The sequence below is a fragment of the Mercenaria mercenaria genome, chromosome 15 (genome assembly GCF_021730395.1).
Source record: "Mercenaria mercenaria strain notata chromosome 15, MADL_Memer_1, whole genome shotgun sequence".
Taxonomy (NCBI): Eukaryota; Metazoa; Mollusca; class Bivalvia; order Venerida; family Veneridae; genus Mercenaria; species Mercenaria mercenaria.
Genome location: NC_069375.1, coordinates 56,275,270 through 56,289,589, shown reverse-complemented (window position 1 = coordinate 56,289,589; position 14,320 = coordinate 56,275,270). Strand labels below are relative to the sequence as shown.

General features: G+C 36.5%; 1 protein-coding gene across 1 annotated transcript; it reads right to left on the bottom strand.

Moving 5' to 3' along the window:
* Window positions 1–2,542: 2,542 nt before the first annotated feature.
* LOC123565543 (Golgi-associated plant pathogenesis-related protein 1-like) lies at window positions 2,543–12,369 on the bottom strand. The gene is made up of 8 exons (XM_053524249.1): window positions 12,321–12,369; window positions 10,693–10,847; window positions 5,737–5,778; window positions 4,959–5,000; window positions 4,318–4,469; window positions 3,654–3,838; window positions 3,214–3,291; window positions 2,543–2,697 (listed from the first exon to the last, which is right to left on the bottom strand). The coding sequence occupies exons 1-8, from the start codon at window positions 12,367–12,369 to the stop codon at window positions 2,543–2,545; spliced, it is 858 nt and encodes a 285-aa protein (XP_053380224.1).
* Between the last annotated feature and the right edge of the window lie 1,951 nt (window positions 12,370–14,320).

The following is a 14,320-nucleotide window of genomic DNA, read 5'->3' as shown; positions in this document are numbered from 1 at the left end:
TCCCCATCAACAGGGAACGGCAAAGGGAAGCCCGAAGAGAAAAAAGGGAAAGGCAGACAAGCCAAGATGCATCAGGATGCATGAAGCAGGGTCTTAAACTGCATGAGCTACAGACAGCTCTTAGGCAGTTGAAGACAAAGAAGTCTCCTGGACAAGATGGAGTCACAAATGAAATGCTGACCCATCTAGGCACTGAAGCAATTTGCAAACTTCTGGAAATTTACAACTATAGCTGGACACAAGGACTGCTTCCACAGATATGGAAAGAGGCAGTCATGATCCCCATCCACAAGAAAGGGAAGAATCCAAAGAAGGCTGCAAGTTACCGCCCAATCAGCCTAACCAGCTGTGTTGGAAAGACCATGGAGAGGATTGTGAATGCACGCCTGAAGTGGTACATAGAGACTAACAACCTATTTGCAACGCAACAAGCTGGCTTCAGACAACTCCGCTCCACTGAGGACCAGACCACTTATCTATCGCAAGAGATAGAGGACGCCTTCCAAGAGCAGAAAGTTGTGCTTACTGCATGGATTGATCTGCAGAGGGCGTTTGACAAAAGTCTGGACTGATGGACTCCTCGTCAAGCTGATGAGGACTGGAGTAGGAGGTCACATGCTGAGGTGGATTAAGTCATACCTCTACAACAGGAGAGCAAGAGTCAGTTTAGAACATGCCAGCAGTAGGAAGTTCCTGTTGCGTCATGGAGTCCCACAAGGCCGAGTCTTATCCCCTACACTCTTCTTGCTTTTCATCAATGATCTGGTGTCTGAACTACCGAAAGGAGTTAAGGCTGCTTTCTATGCTGACGATCTGGTGTTATGGTGTAAGGAAGAACATGCCACTACAGCCACATACAGGATGCAAGTAGCCATCAACAAGCTTTCAGGTTGGGCTGAAGATTGGTGTATCGGTCAATACAGAGAAATCGTCCACCACACTATTCTTCCTGTCGTCAAAGCAGAGGGCGGGTAAAATCAAGATGGGAAATACTTCGCTGATTGAAGCAGACGAGGCAAAATACCTTGGAGTGACCTTTGACAAACGGCTAACCTGGAAGCCCCACATTAGTCAAGCAGAAGGGAAGGCCCGTAGGAAGCTTGCCATGAGGCGCAAACTTGCTGGAACAACGTGGGGAGCAAATGAGCAAATACTCAAGACAGTATATCAGGGAACAGTGAGACCCCATTTAGAGTATAGCTCAACTGCCTGGTCCACAAGTGCCAAAACTAACCAACAGGCTTTAGACAAGGTTCAGAACCAAGCATTGCGGATCATGACAGGTGCTACAAAGTCTACACCAATCTCCTTCATGGAGAAGCTAACAGGCATACAGCCGTTACAAGACAGAAGACATGCAAAGGTTCTGCTTCAAGCAGAGAAGTTCAGGTCTTTTCAAGACCATCCCATGAAAGCCAAGCTAGATGGCTACACAAAGAATCGGCTCAAACGTAGCAGCTTCGTACATGAGGCAAAGAAACTCAACCGAGAGTTCAAAACTGAGCTGAGCATACCAACGACTCCCCTAGGTAGTGAAGACATCATAAACCCACTAGCGGATGATCTGTCCTCAGTGACTGTGAGACTTGCTGTTCCTCGTCTTGACCGCGGGAAGCAAGAGGATGAAGGCATTCGGAAGAGCCTCACACTTGCTATGATCAATGAAGACTATCCTCCGGAATTATGGACTCATGTCTATACAGACGGATCAGCCGCATGCGCCGTCAAAGATGGAGGAGCAGGAGTTTTCATTCAATACCCATCTGGCAAGAGAGACACACTACATGCAGCCACAGGAAAACACTGCAGCAATAACAAGGCAGAGACTGAAGCACTCATGAAGGCCGTCTCAATGGTTGAAGACTCGGCAGAAGAAAGCTCCTCAGTCGTCTTTCTCACAGATGCACTCTCTGTTATGGAAGCTCTGATCAACAATAAAGCCCCGCAGCTAGCCAGGAGAATGCAGAGCCTGAGTATAACCTGCAAAGTAGCATTTCAGTGGATTCCATCCCATTGTGGACTTGCAGGCAATGAAGAGGCAGACAAACTGGCTAAACTAGGAGCTCAGTCAGAACAATCAACAGAACCTGTGAGTTACAAGGAGAAAGTCACCATCATCAAGGCACTAACGAGACCAAGGATGGAGGAAGATGCTTTTCATCTCCTTGATCGGTCTGAACAAGTGATGATGGTCAGGCTACGCTCAGGGCACTACAAGCTCAATGCTCACATGTACAAGAAATACAGACTGACATCATCGCCAACTTGTCCATGTGGTGAAGAAGATCAGACTGCGGAGCATATACTACAGAGATATAAAAGGCATGTCCAGAAGCAAGTTGCGACTTGGCCGATAGATACCTCAATCCACCAGAAACTGTATGGAGGCATTTAGGATCTTCGGCAAACCACAAGTTTCATCGAGGCTACTGGTCTGACAGTGTAGATGCGGACGGCAAGAAGAAGAAGAAGATTAAACACAGGATATAAACAACGCTCTGTTTCGTTAATTTTCTTATTGTTTTGAAGGGTTTGCTGATGTTTATTTCTTTGGAGGAGCAACATTTTCTACAAAAGAACCGACAAGATTGCCAGCTGGGCGATAATTAGCCACGACTATGACTTTGCCTCCTGATGTTTTGGCTTTCCCAATGCCCATTTCTTTGCTGCCTTTCCAGACCATCTGTGTAAAATGACCTAAAATAAAACAAAAGTGTTTAAAATCATTGTTCCGTTGTTTTTGTATGATAATTTAATTTATTAATATTTCGGATTTTAAGGCGTTTTTTTCTGAAAGCATTCACTGTATGATATAATCGAGACTATATCTGAGATGGTGCAACGAGTGAGTGTACTGGAGATCAATTTAAACTGTTTATTAGCCAAAATGATTGTCGCTATAAAAAGCAGTAGGTTGTTTTCTTTATATCTAGTTATCTTTCTCATTCTCATGCCTTAGGGACATCAGAACTTTCAATATTTACCCAATCTTTAAATATAAGGCGCCCCAAAACGTAGTATTCTCAATTTTATGAGCTAATCGTAATGCCCTAGGCTCAACAAAACGTACCATTGTCAATACTTACCTTATTTTTATGCTCTAGGCTCACCAAAATATGCTGTACTCATAATAACCCTGACCCTTCGTTTCAGGTATTAAACATATACCTGATCCCAATATGTTCTAGGCTTACCATAACATATTATTCTCACCTGATCTTAATGTTCTAGGCTCTGATGAAAAATCATGTTTACTTATTTCACTGTACCATTGTTCACAAGCTTCACGCCCTGTAATAAAATATTTTAAATCATAGGCAGATAAAGTAACTTCCATTCAGTTTATTTTTCTGATCATATTTGTTCTATCATATGTTCAGAGAACAGCTTCAGCAATCTGTATTTTATAACAAACTGCTGCCTCATACAGAAAAATGTTATACAGAATTCCTTGACACAGAGAAGTTTAATTAATTGACTAAGATAGTCATACGTCGATCATACATTAGCTTGTAATCAGTTGTTCATTAAGTAGGAAACGCGATGCCGTTCTTAGAAACTTGTACACCTAAGTAACGTTTATTCTGTATGTCTACTGTCTGCACGCCTACAGCGTTTAAGATAATTCTGCACGTCTATAATATTTTAAGTACTCGCAACAAGCACCTGTGTAATCAGCCCCTGATGATGACCATTTGCAGCAAATATTTTCACCAATTCTTTCCCTCTTAAGCACACATGCTGGAATGCATTCTTGGCTGCCAAGTTTTCTACCCATTTCTGTGCATAGTCTGACAAGTCTTTGGCATGCTTCAGTTTTGATGCTCCGTGTTTTGCGCTGAAACATTGGATTTACGCTATTTTCATATTTACCACTGTATTTCAAAATACCGCAAATATATGTTTAAGTTCAAAGTTCAGTATACTACTGTATTAATGTACTCATAACACTTACGTTCTATCGCTTCTTTAAATCTAAGTATCTGTTTACATACATTTACACAAAATTGTACTCATTAATATTTGACTTTTCTACCAGTGAAGATCACTTTAATCTTGCTCAAGTGGTGACTTATTCCCTAATATGAAGGTAAACCTGTCAGGCTGCTATATCTTTGTACATATGTAGATTGTTCTTTGGGTAAAATGGCGGCTTTCCAACGCATATCCCAGATACCCTTCCAGACATTATTTCAAGTTCAGTCATGTACTACCAGCGAAATTTCTCTGCAAGTTGTCTGGCTAGATTAAAACTTAGCAACCATTACTAGCTACAGTTGCGTTATGAAATACCTTACAACATGTATATTATCTTACCGTAATTCATTATGAACTTTAACTGCATCATCTATAAATTCTTTGATATTTTGTGGCTTTTTCTTCTTTGATTTTTCGTCATCTGATGACGACGATGATGATGATGAGCTTGAATCTTTCCTCTTATGCTTACTTTTTGAGTCTTTACTGCCCTGCAAAGGCGAACAATGCATTACTTTACTTACTGCATAGTAAGTACACGTTTTAGTGATTGACTGTGTTCTAAGATTGCATTCATAAAACAGAATTTTCGAAAAAAGAAAAGAACAGTGAAAACGTTAATACATATGTATTCAAACATGGCGGAAATAAGTTACACTGATGATCTAATAATTATGTTAATTATTACAACAATAATTATCAGCATAATGTATTAGTGTTTTCAATCTGTTATCCACAAAATAACCCATGGTCGTGCCCGATTATTTTGAATATGTGCGTCATGACATAAAAAGAAACATTTGTACGAGAAGAGATGTTCATTTTTAGAACTGACAATTTTAAGCAGCGTAACTATAAAAATAATTTAAATTGCGTGTATCGAGTCCGTTTGCACGAAAGACAAACATACTGAATTGGGCGGTCATGCTATCATTTCAGTTAAATAACAAAGCTCCTGCTGAGCAATAACAAACAATTACCTTGGTGTCATCAAGACTAGGTTTTCCAAAATCATCTGTACCCTGTATATAGAATATGGAAGCTAAAGCTATATACACTGATATAACTTGTAACAAACTAGAATATTTATATGGTAGTTATACTGATACATATTACATGCAATATATTTTGCAGTTTACATAAAAAGGATAGAAAAAGCATGTAAGTTTCTTCAAGTTAAGTAAAACGCAAATTACAGATTGCATGCATGACACAACGCGTAAATCGTTAATTACCATTTGAGTTTTGTTACACTGGAGATAACTATTCTTGTCTAGTCAATGTTTATCTTTACACAACTACTTCCCTTTCCTTAACAATATTAGTATATACGTACTATACAAGGGAACATTTTGTTAAACGAATGTAAATTCAGTAAAATATCTCGGAGAAAGTGTGTACGGATAAAGTTTACGACCAAGCTACTACCTACCCGTCCGTTTTGGTCAAAAAAATTCAACAATTCGTATCAGGTAACACAAATACGCAAATATTAAACCATCTGTTCATTTGTTTTATAACCGTTCTTATCATCTGATAAAGTCACACAACAATATCAAAGGGACATGAAAGAAACTTTTGTACGGGAAGAGATGTTCATTTTTAGAACTGACAATTTTAAACAGCGTAACTATAAAAATAATTTAAATTGCGTGTATCGAGTCCGTTTGCACGAAAGACAAACATACTGAATTGGGCGGTCATGCTATCATTTCAGTTAAATAACAAAGCTCGTGCTGAGCAATAACAAACAATTACCTTGGTGTCATCAAGACTAGGTTTTCCAAAATCATCTGTACCCTGTATATAGAATATGGAAGCTAAAGCTATATACACTGATATAACTTGTAACAAACTAGAATATTTATATGGTAGTTATACTGATACATATTACATGCAATATATTTTGCAGTTTACATAAAAAGGATAGAAAAAGCATGTAAGTTTCTTCAAGTTAAGTAAAACGCAAATTACAGATTGCATGCATAACACAACGCGTAAATCGTTAATTACCATTTGAGTTTTGTTACACTGGAGATAACTATTCTTGTCTAGTCAATGTTTATCTTTACACAACTACTTCCCTTTCCTTAACAATATTAGTATATACGTACTATACAAGGGAACATTTTGTTAAACGAATGTAAATTCAGTAAAATATCTCGGAGAAAGTGTGTACGGATAAAGTTTACGACCAAGCTACTACCTACCCGTCCGTTTTGGTCAAAATAAGTCAACAATTCGTATCAGGTAACACAAATACGCAAATATTAAACCATCTGTTCATTTGTTTTATAACCGTTTTTATCATCTGATAAAGTCACACAACAATATCAAAGGGACATGAAAGAAACTTTTTACTGTTACGTATTCAAATTGCAATAAAAATGCAGTCCGTGACATGAAAGATGTTCTGTATTTTGAATATTTATTTGTAATATTTAACGGTCATCATTTTTTTACATTTTTATCTCAAAATGCCGAACAAACTATTTCTTACATGTCAAAATTATCATAAAGGAATGTGCCGCGCAAATTAAATCATAAATAATCATAGCTGTCAACTACTTACGGATTAGGAGATCTATGAACTTCAGATAAAATTTAATTTTATTATTAAACAACACCTGGTAAAAACATGTACATTTTGTTTTACTTTAAATTTATGTTACAGATATGACATATGAACAACATGCATATACACAGGTTAAAGCACTATATACAGACAGACAGTACATTCATATGAGCCGCACCATGAGAAAACCAGCATAGTGCATTTGCGACAAGCATGGATGCAGACCAGCCTGCGCATCCGCGAAGACTGGTCAGGATCCATACTGTTCGCTAACGGTTTCTCTAATTGCAATAGGCTTTGAAAGCGAACAGTATGGATCCTGACCAGACTGCGCTGATGCGCAGGCTGGTCTGGATCCATGCTGGTAGCAAAATGAACTATGTTGGTTTCCTCATGGTGCGGCTCATAACTTGCTAAACGGATCAGTTGAACCACCAGATCTGACTGTCTCTTTGGTCGTAGTAACCTTAGATCCATCCGCTTTGATAATGGTCTCCTCCACTATAGTCTTCGTGACTCCACCTCAAATGAACATTAAGTTATTTTAGTACCCAGATGAGCATCGTAGTGACATTTGCAAAAGATGCATTAACACACGATGAAAATGCATCTTTTGTCATTAAATTTTGGTCACTGTTTAAAACAAGAGGGTCATGATGACCTGGATCGCTCAACTGAGTAATATGAGCTACATGTTTCAAATGTCAAACTGGTGATTTTTAGAAATTTTTTGGAAGATTTTCCGATGAACAATCAATCGGGGCCAATTGTATGTACAATCAAGTAAACCCTGGGCCTGTGTCAATTTGACCCTGATGGTGGGGGGTCAAGATTTGAACAAACTTTGTAGAGGTCCACTAGGCAATGTTACATGTCAAATATGAAGAATTTTCTATGTACAATCAAGTGACCCCATGGGGCGAGATCAATTTGACCCCGGGGGTCATGATTTGAACAAATTTTATAGAAGTCTACTAGGCAATGCTACATGTTAAATATCTGAAATCTAGGCCTTCTGGTTTATTTTTAGAAACTTTTTGAAGATTTTCCTATGTAAAACCAAGTGATTCCTGGGGCGGGGTCAATTTTGACCCCGGGGTCATGAACATATTTTGTACAAGTCTACTAGGCAATGCTTCATGCAAATATCTAAGCTCTAGGCCTTCTGGTTTATTTTTAGAATTTTTTTGAAGATTTTCCTATGTAAAATCAATTGACCCCTGGGGCGGTGTAAATTTTGTCCCCGGGGGTCATGATTTGAACAAAGTTTGTAGAGGTCCACTAGGCAATGCTACATGTCAAATATCTAAGCTCTAGGGCTTCAGGTTTATTTTTAGAAAATTTTTGAAGATTTTCCTATGTAAAATCAATTGACCCCTGGGGCGGTGTAAATTTTGTCCCCGGGGGTCATGATTTGAACAAAGTTTGTAGAGGTCCACTAGGCAATGCTACATGTCAAATATCTAAGCTCTAGGGCTTCAGGTTTATTTTTAGAAAATTTTGAAGTTTTTTCTATGAACAATCAAGTAATCCCATGGGGCGGGGTCAATTTGACCTCGGGGGTCATGATTTGAACAAATTTTGTGGAGGTTCACTAGGCAATGCTACATGTGAAATATCTAAGCTCTAGGCCTTCTGGTTTATTTTTAGAATAAAATTGAAAATTTTCCTATGTAAAATCAAGTGACCACTGGTGCGGACCTAATTTTACCCCGGGGTTCATGATCTGAACAAAATTTGTAGAAGTCTACTAGGCAATGTTAAGCATCAAATATCTATGATCCAGACCTTCTTGTTTATTTTAAGCAAATTAATGAAGATTTTCCTATGTACAATCAAGTAACCCCTTGGGCTGGGTCAAATTGACCCTGGAGGGTCAAGATTTGAAAAAAAAATTGAGGTCCACTAGGCAATGCTGCATGTCAAATATCTAAGCTCTAGGCCCTCTGTTTATTTTTAGAAAATTTTGAAGATTTTTCTATGTACAGTCAAGTAACCCCATAGGGGTCAATTTGACCCCGAAGGTCATGATTTGAACAAATTTTGTGAAGGTCCACTAGGCAATGCTACATGTGAAATATCTAAGCTCTAGGCCTTCTGGTTTATTTTTAGAATAAAATTGAAAATTTTCCTATGTAAAATCAAGTGACCCCTGGTGCGGACCTAATTTTACCCCGGGGTTCATGATCTGAACAAAATTTGTAGAAGTCTACTAGGCAATGTTAAGCATCAAATATCTATGATCCTGACCTTCTTGTTTATTTTTAGCAAATTAATGAAGATTTTCCTATGTACAATCAAGTAACCCCTGGGGCTGGGTCAAATTGACCCTGGAGGGTCAAGATTTGAAAAAAAAATTGAGGTCCACTAGGCAATGCTGCATGTCAAATATCTAAGCTCTAGGCCCTCTGTTTATTTTTAGAAATTTTTGAAGATTTTTCTATGTAAAGTCAAGAAACCCCATGGGGGTCAATTTGACCCCGAAGGTCATGATTTGAACAAATTTTGTAGAAGTCTACTAGGTAATGCTATATGTCAAACATCTTAAATCTAGGCCTTCTGGTTTATTTTTAGGAAATTTTTGAAGATGTTTATATTTAAAATCAAGTGACCCCTGGGACAGGGTCAATTTTGACCCCGGTGGTCATGATTCGAACAAATTTGGGAGAGGTCTACTAGGCAATGCTACATGTCAAATATCTAAGCTCTAGGCCTTCAGGTTTATTTTTAGAAAACTTTTGAAGATTTTCCTATGTAAAATCAAGTGACCTCTGGGGCGGGGTCAATTTTGACCCCGGGGTCATAATTTGAATACATTTTGTAGAGGTTCATTAGGGAATGCTACTTGTCAAATATCTAAGCTCTAGGCCTTCTGATTGTTTTTTTATTTTTTTTCAATATTTTCCTATAGAAATCTATGTAAAATCAAGTGTCCCCTGGGGCGGGGTCAATTTTGACCCCGGGGTCATGATTTGAACAATTTTAGTAGAAGTCTACTAGGCAATGCTGCATGTTAAATATCTAAGCTCTAGGGCTTCTGGTTTTTGAGAAGAAGATTTTTTAAGATTTTCCTATGTAAAATCAAGTGACCCCTGGGGCGGGGTCAATTTTGACACGGGGTCATGATTTGAACAACTTTAGTAGAGGTCTACTAGGCAATGCTGCATGTTAAATATCTAAGCTCTAGGGCTTCTAGTTTTTGAGAAGAAGAATTTTTAAGATTTTCCTATGTAAAATCAAGTGACCCCCTGGGCGGGGTCAATTTTGACCCGGGGTCATGATTTGAACAAACTTGGTAGAGGTCCACTAGGCAATGCTTCACACCAAATATCTAAGCTCTAGGTTTTCTGGTTTTTGAGAAGAAGATTTATATTTTTTTTTTCATTTCGGTTGCCAGGGCAACCAGAGTTCTACATGGAATTCAATTCTTTGAATAATTTTTGTACAGCTTCACCCAAGGAACATTCCTGTGAAGTTTGGATGAATTGGCCTAGCGGTTTATGAGGAGATGTCGTTTAAAGTAAAAGTTTACGGACGACGGACAACGGACGACGGACGGTGAATGATCAGAATAGCTCACCCTGAGCCTATGGTGAGCTAAAAACTATATAAAGTCTTTTTTTTTTTTTCGTACCTTCTGTTTTTGTTATTTTTCGTGTTGTTTTTGTTTCTCTTCCTCCTTCTGAAGCTCTTCCCAAACCTTCCTCAAACCGAGTAGAAAATGGGCTCGAACCAAACCCGCCGCCGCTTTGCTCTGAATAGAAGTAAAATATACTGTGTTTCTGGTAAAGTGCGGTTGCAACATAATCAAGTTTTAATTACATGTACATTGGAGCAATAACTTTCATTAGACTAATTCATGTTTTAAAGCTTCAAAAGATGTATGCATTGCCCTTCAAACGTTAAGAGACAAAACGCGAGTATTTACAAAATTGCTGAAACCTTAAATATGATATTTTGTGTATTTGTGATTTTTCTTTCTGAAACATTTAATTAAATTTGCTTAATTATCATTTCTTAGCTGTATAATTTTTTTTGTTGTATTAATGCAGAAAACTACAGACAATTTTATGGGTCTCATTTGTATTCTTATTTTGAAGAATACTGTATAATATATATATATATGTATATACGTTTACCTTCCTGTACTTTCTGTACTTTTGGAGGGAGAACATTTTCCCCAAACTTGCCAATCGTCTGTAGCTGGCTACCACTATTGTTTTACTATCTTTAGCAAGCGCTTTGCCAACTTCAAACTCATTGCTACCCTTCCATACAACTTTAGTAAAGTGCCCTGAAATCTATAAATAGATTTAAAATACTTTTTTTTTTTTTTTTGAAATTTAATAAGTATTTCTATTTTTTTAATTAAAAGAAAGTATAGTATGTAGATATCGATAGATACACTTATGGACGGTACAATATTTAAAAGATAATTGTTGATAACGCAGTAAGGATCTTATGTAAAACTGGCAGAACTGAGCTATATTTCGTCTTACACTTAAAACCTATCTGTCAAACATTTCTATTTATATTAATAAAATATGTTTTGAAAGATTTTGACAAGGCTGTGTAAACCCTTTGATTTGTCCCAATCAGGTTTAGAGAATTTCATCAAAACACAGAAATATTTGATAAACGAACAACATCTTTACCAACAATCTACCTAAAGATTACATGTCCTACCGTGCTCTCCCGTACAATGGATACTTAATATATTCTGAAAAAGTCCCTTTATAATGAATGTCATTTGTAAAGAGAGAAAAATAACCAATTGCTGAAAACTATGTTCCACCTAGTTATGTGAAATTTCAGCACTGTGACATTATTGCAAATGTATCAAAACCAAGAAATGAGACAGTTCTTTGAAAATGCTGAGATCTTACAGGTGTTGAATTGTCCGAAAGTGTTGCCCCTTTATGCTTTACTTTTCCGGAATTCAATGTATATATCAGGAAAATGACAATCGTTTTGTAAAGTAATATACATGTTTTATACGCTTTTCATGTGAAACAACCCTTTCATTCTATGTTGTTTGAATTTTTTTTTACTCAGAATGAAAGGCTAAGCGTTGAAGTAAGTGTGTAAAGAACCAGCTGTCTGTCAAATTGAACTGACAAAAAATGAAAAATCAACTTTATCCTGCAGTTAATCTTTCAGGCATATGTAAACAACATATACAATCCATAGAAATAATCGTCTAAGTCTGAATGAAACATATTGTTTGTCGTTCATATTAAATGCATAATAAAATTCACATTTCTTTAATTTCCTGATCAAAGCCGGACGAAGTTATTATATGGAATTAACTGTATCAATTGCTTTAACTTTGCAACAACTGGTAGTGATTATAAAACATGTAATATTTTATTTAAAAGTTATGGTAATTATGTTTTGATATCCCCTTTTTGTCCTTTTTTGGTCTAAACTGTACGGTATGTTTTAAGACAATAAAATGAACGTAATGAAATGATGCACGGAGGGGCACCTGGGGTCTTCCTCCACCATTAAAGCTGGAAAGTCGCCATGTGATCTATCATGTGTCGGTGCGACTTTAAATCCAATATAATAAAATAAAATAGAATAAATAAATAAATAAAATGAAAATGAAAATTAAATGTGGTCAGGCCATATGTTAATGATAACTGCTACTAGATTATACATATTCCTAGTTCAGCCTAGAAAATCATCTTAGTATATCTACTATCTATTTAAGTGTTTGAACATAAGACATTCTGTGAGAGAAGCCAGTGCACAAAACTCTTACATAGGGAAACAAGGGAGGAATGGCGTTTAAACACTTTAAACACAACCATACTTGTATACTTGTAATAGCCGATACATGTATTAAGTGAACTCGGTTCTCCACCAAACTTGTGTTGTTTGACGTCACTGTACCACTAGTCTGTCGCTTTCCGTCCTACAGAGGATATAGATATATAAGTGTAGTTTTATTTGAATTGTATTCACAAAACAACAAGACAAGAACTTCTATTTATTCTATTTATTTTCTCCAGTACAAAGTTACAGAATGGCGAAAAAGACATCGATATTGAAGTAAATGTATATTGCTTTTTATGTCACATTGTGATTTTACGCACTGCCAGTTTAAATGGTATTGAAAACGGATTCATAAATCATTTTCTGATGTTTAACTTTATCCGTCCATGATTGCGTCATCAATTGAATGTTAACCAAAGTTCTACCGTTGAATAAAGAAGCAGTATATTCTTTAGCAGCACTACGCAAATATATTGTACATTAACATGTTTCTATTAATGTAAAGAACTATTTGAAATAGAGAGATTTAATACATTGGTACAATGTATATCTCACGTAAAGAACGTAAAATCATTTCAGGAGCTTCAACTCTCATATAAATAGGATAAATGGGACGACCTCTGTTGATATGCAGAATTGTTCACATTTAACTAGCTGACTGTGTCCCTTGATAGATAAAAATGACGCGATAAATAATTTAAGAATTCAGGTGTCATTTTGAAAAATAAAAAGCTCCTTCTAGTTGATACGAACGTAAAAAGATACTATACTATAAGGTTTATATATTATTATAAACAAACTAGCAAAATGATAATCTTTCACAACATCAGAGCCAATAACTCTTTTGACCGGATGAGACTAACCATTACATAGATATGACACTGGTGCAATAACTTGGGTATAACTATATATCGATTCTGATTGAGTATGCTCTACATCATTTTCTAAGTCAACAATTTTAAATAAAACTTTAAATTGTGTTTGTTTGTTTGTTTGTTTGATTGTTATGAGTCAAGCGCCCCTTTTTAGCAATATTTAGTAATGTAACGGTGGGCAGTTAACCTAACCAGTGTTCCTGAATTCTGTACCAGTTCTATCCTGCTCTCCGCATGTAAACGCCAACATACGCCTCGCCCGGAGATCGAACTCACGACCCCGCGAATTGCAGATCTGCGCTCTCCCTATTGTGCTAAGCGGGCGTCAGATTATTCATACTATAAAAGAATTGTCGGCAAAACCGCATTTTATCAATTTTGAAATCAGGAGCTAGTGATGCTGAATCCAGTATGACAACAAATTAGAAGAGGCGGCTTCTTATAAATTAGACATTCGTGCAGTATATTAACTGAATGTAAGTAACTATTACACACAAACGAATCTGCACCAGATGGACTAAACAAATAAGTGTTTAACTATTTAAAGGAAAGGAAAATAAATCTGGTTTATATAGAAAAGCAGACAGCATGTACTTGAAAGTTTCCTCCAGTTAATACAAATATTTACCTATAGCACAAAGTTAATGTACAATGAAATTTATAAGGGGTTATTTAAGTCGTTACACTATACAGATTTGAATAAAATGTGCAGAAAAAAATAGACGTTACAGCTAAACAAAAAACTCACACCAGTTTCATCTCAGTGTGACTAACCATTACTTAGTTATTATGTTTGCGGATATATGGACGGATGAAAAATTCAAAAGTTTCTTAAGTAGTATGAAATTACTTGTAAACTTCTATTTCATTGCATAAATAAACACATTGTACGCGTTCAAAAGTTGACCAATTATATAGACAAAAGAACATAGCATATAAGATAGCTAAAGAATATCGAAATAACTAAAAAGGAAGAATAAATAAAAAAAAACTTTGAAAGCGTATTAATTTACCTCTGTTTTAGTGAAGAACAACAAATAGAGAAAGGTTACGAAAAATAATTGAAAAGGAGACTTAGAAAGTTCAAGAAATATGATCACAAACCTAATAA

Bases quoted from the DNA above. Each gene is read 5' to 3' on its own strand.
- LOC123565543 (XM_053524249.1), bottom strand. From the start codon at position 12,369: ATGGTTGTGTTTAAAGTGTTTAAACGCCATTCCTCCCTTGTTTCCCTA. The intron at 3,839-4,317 runs GTAAGATAATAT...CCAATGTTTCAG, and splicing joins AAAGTTCATAATGAATTACG to CGCAAAACACGGAGCATCAA. The intron at 2,698-3,213 runs GTGAGAATAATA...GTTTTATTTTAG, and splicing joins GCCTAGAACATTAAGATCAG to GTCATTTTACACAGATGGTC.